At 54.9% G+C, this 7715-nt stretch overlaps 1 protein-coding gene across 1 annotated transcript in view; it reads right to left on the bottom strand.

The window, feature by feature from the left end:
- Nucleotides 1-1557: 1557 nt before the first annotated feature.
- Nucleotides 1558-7715, bottom strand: part of MYO18B (myosin XVIIIB) — a gene marked incomplete at its 5' end in the record, with an annotated part of 49494 nt that continues 43336 nt past the window's right edge. Inside the window, 2 exons of the mRNA XM_057387174.1 lie at nt 1558-2836; nt 7095-7256. Coding sequence (XP_057243157.1) covers nt 1558-2836; nt 7095-7256 — 1441 coding nt within the window. The remainder of the gene's footprint in view (nt 2837-7094; nt 7257-7715) is intronic.

Genomic DNA, 7715 nt, shown 5'->3' on the forward strand with positions numbered 1-7715 from the left:
TTTTTGTGCATTGTGGAAGGACAGGCTCGGCTCTGCACCCCACCACTTCCACAGGTCTGCTCCCAGTGTGGGGAAAGGAATGACAAGAAGGGACCTGCGTGTCAAAGAAGCAAATATTTTATTGTGTAAAAACCAAGCAGACATTAAATAGAGCCCCTCCATTGCCCCCACACCGCGTGCCTTGCGTGCCGCTGGGATGTGCCCAGATGTCCCCCACAGGCTGGAGCCATGGAAGCACACCAGGTCCACCTTCAAATAACTGTGGAATTATAAAATCTTCCAAGCTCTGCTGTTGCTGGGTGCCACACTGAGACCCAAGAGCATCCTCAGAGATTTTTGAGCAGTGTCATGTGGGATGGAACACCCAGGCTGCAGCTCTGGGTTACACAGGAGGGGTTTGGTGTCCCTCCAGCTGCTCTCAGCGTGGCTTTTCCCCAGCCATGGCACGTCCTCAGCATCTGTGGCAGCCGCTGGGTTTGAATTAAAGCACCAACTCCCACATCAAACAACTGCGGGAGAACAGGAAAATCCTCGTCCCCGCGGCTGGCCCTGAGCGAAGCTGCGGCGCTGGGGAGCGGGGCAGGAGTGTAAGGAAACCAAGACCAGAAAAGTTTGTAGAACCATCCCACGGCTTCCATGGAGCCATCTGCCCAYGTGAGGTGGTTCTGGCAGCAGCAGGGAAGCCGTGTGCCCGACGTGGCTCCTCGTCACCACGGGTTGGGGCCGGCGGCTGAGCTCCATCGAGACAAATCCTGCAGAAAAGTGGGACGTTGCATTATGCAAATTCGCTTCCTGGAAAGAAAATGTTTTATTAACACGCGCTCCCTTCGTGTGTTGGCTTAGTCAATTTGGTCACAGCTTGACATCCAATAAGTTACTCTAAAGGCGATGGTTTTACAAAATGTTTTTCTAATCTATTTTAAACACTTAATTACAGTTGTGGCGCATTCATTAGGGACTCTGCTTTCAAACCTGGATTGCGGCAATAAATCCTAATTCTCCRAGTGTCAGTTGCAATCCAGACATGGCGCCCAAGTGGGTGTCAGAGGCTGTTGATGGTTGGGGAAGGATGTCTGGGCAAGGGGGAGCCCCGTCCTCTAGAGAGGGAACCCCCAGAGTCCAGCCAGAGCTGATTTCTAATCACCAAAAGGAATTTGGGCCCCTGAGGAGGGAGCGCTCGAGGGTCTGGGGGGGGATGTGTCTGTCGGGTGCTGGGGTGGCAGCTGAGGAATGCTATTTTTGGGAAACTCCAGTGAATTTTGAGCTGGCTCTGGGACTGTCCCTGGCACCAGCAGTGTCCCCACTGACTGCTCATCACAGCTCTGAAGGTGCAAAGGCAAAGAGGAGCCAGTCCCAGTGCCACACCCCCCGAGGGACACCCTGGCAGCGCTGGGATGCTCTGACATGCCAGAAAGAGCACAGGGACCCCGCTCTCCTGGGTTACCCTGTCCCCACACACTCCCTGCCACCAGCACAGGCACCAGAGAGGTGCAGCAGCTCAGCACCAACACCCCAAAAGTGTCCCCACAGCTCTGAGCTTGGGCCACCCGAGTTACCTTAATCTTTGCCCAGGTATTTCTTCATGATGCTGCTGACATCATCCTCCTTKCCTTCGGCCTCGGCTCGCCGGCTCATCCCACTGCCCGGGGCGCTGCCTCTGCCGCTGGAACCTTCCCCGTCCCCTCTCGGGGTCTGCGGCCGGCGCTTGATGCTGTCGGCGCTCCGGGATGAGAGGTGAGAGCCGGACGATGAGGAGGAGTCAGAGAGGTCCCCGGGCTCTCCCCGAGGTGCCGGGCTGCTTTTGGCTGTGCCCTTGGTCTCAGAGGACTCCAGAGTGCCCGCCATGGCCTCATCCTCGAAGCGCACGGTGAGGGGCCGGTGGCCGTCGCGTCTGTCCCTGCGGGCTCTGGCCAGGCTGCTGGTGGAGCGGGACTTGCGGATGGCCGGCAGGAAATCGTCGAAGTCGACCTTGGCTTTCCTCTCGTAGTTGAGGGTGGGTATTCTCCAGCTGAAGGGGTCACTGCCCTTCCCCTCTCCGGACAGGGAGCTCAGCAATCCCTCCGGCTCTTTGCCCAGCTCCACATCCTCCAGCGACGGCTCCAGGCAGCTCCTCCAGCTCAGCCGGGGCACCCCCAGCCCCTCCGTGCCGGCAGCAGGTGAGCTCGGCCATCGAGAGCCGTCGAGGGCCGGCAGGAGGGAGTCGTAGGAGCCGAATTTCGATGCTCTTTTCAGCGCCGGGGAACGCGGGCGCTCGGCCGGCTCCGAGGCCATGCTCCGCAGGCTGGAGGAGCATGTGAGGCTGGCACCAGCTCCTTCTCCTTCCCCTGCCTGATCCCCCTGCAGCCTCCCCGGGGGCTCCTCGGCCGCCGGCACAGCCCGGCAGCGCCGCAGAGCCGCGGCGCTGGTGGTGCGGTAAATGGGGAGCGGAGCGGGGTCCCCCAGCGCCGGCAGCCCCGGCTCCTGCTCCGCTCCCCGCTGCCTCCGCAGCTCCTCCACGTACTCGGAGAGAGCGGCCGAGCTGGGCACCGGCCCCGGGGCCACCGAGAGCCTTCTCCTGCCGGGCACCGGCGGAGATATCGCGCTGGGGAACCGCCCGTCCGGAGCTGGGGAGCCGCCCGGCCGCGGTGCCGATGGGGACGTCTCTCCGATCCTATCCACCGGCTTTTTTGGGCTCTCCAGCTCCTCTTCTTCKGCCGGAGGTTTTCCATAATCCCGTCTTCTAGCCGCCAGCAGCGGGCTCGTCGTTCTCCCCGGATCCACAGCCTCGCCGGGWGTGGCAGAGCTCCGGGAGGACAGCGGTCGGCTCAGAGCGGAGTCCTTGGTGTCTCTGCTCACCCTGAACGACAGAAATCGCTGTTAGTTTAGGCTGTGGGATTCCCAGGGAGCGGGATGTCATTCRGCAAGGACAAGGCTGAGTAGAGAAAAGCTGGCATTGGCATGGGAATCTCGGGATAAACTCACTGCTGCTTCCAGCAGTTGGGCAATGCCCAAGGATTTTATCTTAAATAAACCCAGGTCAGCCAGCCYGGATAATTCCTGGTGTAGAGCATGTGGTGTGACCGGCTTCAGCTCTGCCAAGCCAACACTTACCTCCAAATATCCCTTTTCTTGACAGATTACAGCAATATGTAGGATTTATTTTATTCCTGTCAAGGCCAAAGATTATTCACTAAAATTTTATGAAAGCAGCTCTCAGCGCACCCCTGGCACGACTCATTGTTATTGCTGGGCATGTTTCACCCAGGCTGCTGCTCAAAGTGCTCTGAATTGCAGGGGACCTGCAGAGCGAGGGGGGATGACCACTTAGGGCCACATCCCAGACAATGGTCCACCTTTTCCAGCCCTGAGGATCCACAGCAGTAACCCCAGCCAGCCAGGAGATGGAGGAACTGCAGTCACCAGTGGGCTCGGAGTCACTGGTGCCACTAAAACCCTGATGGGACAATTTATAAACCCCTCCAAGCACTTCCATTCACTTGCTGGCAGTGTCCCCACTCCCAGGTTGCACATCACTGCTCAGCTGAGCAAACCCAGGACTGGTCCGACTGGGAAACCTGCTGGGATGTGAATTTGGGAAAAAAAAAAAAAAAAGGAGGGAAAAAGGCAGAGAAAAGCAGCAGAACCCAAATAACCAGCCCATCTCTGGCAGGCAGCAGCGCTCAAATTGTTGATGGCCATAAGGAAGCTTCCTGCCCTGGGAATGCTGCTGTTGCCATGGGAATGGGGTGGGAGTGGATAATCCAGGCTCGGGCCAGGCTCTGCTGACCCGTGAAATAATTTACACGCYGAGATGGGCTGAAGATAAACTCCAGAGCTGGGAAATGTGTGACTGCAGAAGGGAAGGGGCAAAGGAGCAGCTCCAGCTTCCTGGTGCCCCCCTGTCCTGGCACCCACTGCCTTTTCCCCGCTCATTAAACCAGCCTGAATCATCTGATTATCCAGTACAAAAGGAATTAACCGGAGATTTCATCTCCCTGAATCACTGCACCCTTCAGGGCCATCCCGCAGCTGATTAATAGTTTAAGACATTTCAATAATGCTGGATTTTTAGGATCCTAAATTGCATCTTRCTCAAATAGCCGGCGTAATCCTTCRRCGAGAATTTGTACAGAAATTGCTCCGTTCACTCCACACATTTCCAAATTATGTTGTAACCCGTGCGCTGCATGAATGGCTTTTATAAATTAAACACCGGCGTCTGTGTTTTTATTTGGGTTTTAAGGCTGAGATAAAAGCGAGTGGAGAGGTGAGCACCGCTAATGGGCTGTGAACAAGGGCTGAACACGCTGTATTTAATGTGCTGTTCTGYGTGAGGGGCAGGTTCTGCTTTCATGGCAATTTTTGGGGTCTGAAAGGAAGGAAAGCTGCAAAAGTGGGTTTGCCCCATGGCTGGCAAGGGTCACACAGCCCCGGAGTGCAAGCAGGGATCTCACACTCTCCATGCCCTGGTTTCCAGCAGAAGAGCCAAAGGCCAATGCTGCCSTGTCCATCCTTGTTTCTCCCAACAGTTCACATTTTCTGCACCCATTAAACTGCCAGAGAACAGGGTTAAATGGGATATTGCGGCAGAATTCTTCCCTGGAAGGGTGCTGAGGCCCTGCACAGGGTGGCCAGAGAAGCTGTGGCTTCCTCATCCCTGGAAGTGTCCAAGGCCAGGTTGGATGGGGTTTGGAGCACCCTGGGATAGTGGAAAGTGTCGCTGCCCATAGCAGGGGGTGGTACTCGATGATTTTGAAGGTTCCCTCCCACCCCAGCCATTCCATGAATTCTTTGTTTAACTGTTCTCAAAATCCTGCTCCAAAATCACAGTTAGTCTTCCTCATCCTCCTCCTCCTCCTCACAAGGCAGGACAAGAGTGAGACGGTCACACCTCATCACAACAGCATCCTCTGCTCATCCCTAAATCCCTGCAAGGATTCCCAGGGCTTGGAATGACCCCAGGAGGTCACAGACAGCCCCAAAGGATGGTGATGACATGGGAGGAAGGACCATGAGCCTGCTCCAGCCCTGAGCATAGCCCTGCTCCTCCACCATCCTCAGAAAAGATGATTTTCACAGCAAAAGGCAAAATCAGGGCCTGACGCCGCCTGGAAGCCAAACAGAGCTCTGCAATCTGCCATTCACACCAAAGCAAATGACACACAACAATAATTAGCGAAGATTACACAGCAATTAGCATGATTACAATTATACCAGTTGAAATCATTTGTACAATAAAATCCACACGTGCCTTGCGACACACGACCAGGGCCCAAAGTGTGGCTGGGATGCTTTTCCTGGGAGTTCCTAAATAAAGCCAAGACAGCTCCATTTCAGGGAGGGAAGAGACATTGGCCTGGTTTCTGTCAGAAGAGGATTTTCTTGTCACACCGTCATCTACACGAGAGCTCCYGGTTTACCACGTAATGATTCGCTTTTGACACAATTGCGGTTAAAAATAAATGTGTCAGGTCCCCAGCAGCCTTGGGACCAGGGATYCTGGTTTTGTGCACCGAGGTGGGAGGGGAATTGCTGCCAGGGTGATCCTGGGGTGATGGCAGAGCTGTGGATGCCACAGTCCTGTGGAATTCAGGATGAAGTGGCAAATCCTTGGTTGTGAATCCACTCCCTGACTGCACCTCTGACTAAACCCCCATCAAAACACAACCCTGCCCAGAAAAGGGGCAGAATAAATATATAAACTTTTAAATTAGCTTCTTAATTTAAAAAGAAAAAAAAAAGTATTTATTCCAACCCTGTGCTGTGTCATATTTATGGAGGCTTAGCTCTGCTGGCCAGCGCTTTGTACAGGCATTTAAATAGCAGAGAATKAAAGGAAACGTTAATCAAATCTGTCCCTCCTGTAAGCACCCGAGTGATAAGAGCTGCTCGCTCTCCTCTGGCTCTTGGCAGCTGTTTGTTCAGCAAACACCCCCAGATGTGGTGCTGAGCAGCCAACGCGAGCAAGACTCGTTTTTCATTACTGGGTGCTCGTGTAAGACAAAGGAATCTTAATAAGGAAGAGCTCGTTTGCCTGATCTCATTTTTATTACCTCCTGTTTGTTTGTATTTCATCCCCTGCTCGCTCTGTTTCCATCTTAGCTGAGCTGCAGCCAAACGCAGCTCCCACTTCAGAATTTACAGTTTGTGGCCTCCACGAGCCCCAGGGCAGAGGGGGATGGCCACACTGGGGCCAGGGATTGGGGCAATTCGCTTTTCACAAGGGCCATTCTGCAAACCCCAGAATCCTGGAATCSCTGAGGATGGGAAAGCCCYCCAAGATCATCAAATCCAACCTRTGRCCAATGTCCACTTTGTCAYCAGCCCAGRGCACTGATTGTCACCTCCAGGCATTCCYTGGACACCTCCAGGGATRGGGATTCCCTGGGCAGCTCCTTCCAATGCYTGACYAYCCTTTCCATRAGSAAATYCCTCCYRATGTCCAGCCTCAAAGCCTGCATATATTTCATTATTRATTCAAGGTGTTTCAGCTCAGAAATAGGATATCAGCCACAATGCCTCCTTTTGTGTCATTCATTAATAATCAGATTTGGGTTGTTTGGACCAAAASCTCCTCAGCAGCACTTAGGAAGGACCTTATTTGTTGTGCAGGGTCCCAGTGAGCTCAGCCAACTGCTCCCAAGGCTCCAACCCATCACTGGTCCATGGAAGGTGTCCCTTGGGGGTCCCTCTGATGGGCACCAATCCATCCACAGAGCCAAGAAGGGACATTTGGGCTGTTCAAGTGCTCAGGCCCCTCTCCAGCTCTCTCCCAGCGCATCAGCATGACCATCAAAAATTAACATATTTGATATTAGACCCGCAGAAACGCRTCCCTCTCCCTCAGCAGCGAGCATATGGCATACAAATCCTCAAATAGGCTGTGCTGCCTCTTTAAATTATCTCCAGAGAATACATCAAGGGATATTTTCCTGCTTGAAGCGTGTTTTTGATGTAGTGACTTTCATCTGGCGTTTCACTGATCCTGGTGTGGCAGGGACTTGATTTGATATTTTGACCTTAAACACCACAGATCAGTCCTGAGGGACCCCCAAAGGAAACCCCCACATCTCAGCACCCCCCAACACACCCAGGATGGGCTGGGGGTTCCTTACCTCAGGCTCTGGGTGCTGCGGGTGCCCACGGACGGTGCTGAAATGCTCCCGGCCACGCTGGCGCTCGCCAGGGATGTCCAGCCCGTGGAGGAGCTCGGCCAGGATTTGACACTCTCCGCGGGCTCCAGGCTGAGCACAGAGCCCAGGCTGGAGCAGGCATCCCTGAGGGGACAGCAGAGRCCTGTCAGCTCTGCAGGGGCAGGCAGGAGGGCACTGGGGAGGGGTCCTGGGTCACCGTGATGGTGACACAGGGCACAGAGCGGGGTGTCCTCACACCTCTGCCATGGCAGCTCCAGCTGGTGGGCTCAGCTCTGGGTGGTTGGTGGCACCAGAAGGGAGAATTTTTTTTTTTTCCAGGCAGCCTGAGCTTCCCCAGGGCTGGATCTGCAGTGACCCTGGGTACCTGCCAGGCCCTGTGTACCCCTGGGCTCCCCCAGACCTGCAGCTACCCCAGCCCACCCTTCAGGAGCCCCCAGACCAATGGATGAAATCCTTTAGGATCTCAGCTTTCCTTCAAAGCCACAGATCAGCTTAAAGCTCAGCACACAGGAGTGAGAGCTTCCCTCAGGGAAAGAGCCAGAGCACCCAGGGGACGGGAGAGGGTCCATGAGGATGGGGCAC

The sequence above is a fragment of the Malurus melanocephalus genome, unplaced genomic scaffold, assembly GCF_030028575.1.
Source record: "Malurus melanocephalus ecotype Western Australia unplaced genomic scaffold, MMel_1.1 scaffold_1154, whole genome shotgun sequence".
Classification (NCBI taxonomy): Eukaryota; Metazoa; Chordata; class Aves; order Passeriformes; family Maluridae; genus Malurus; species Malurus melanocephalus.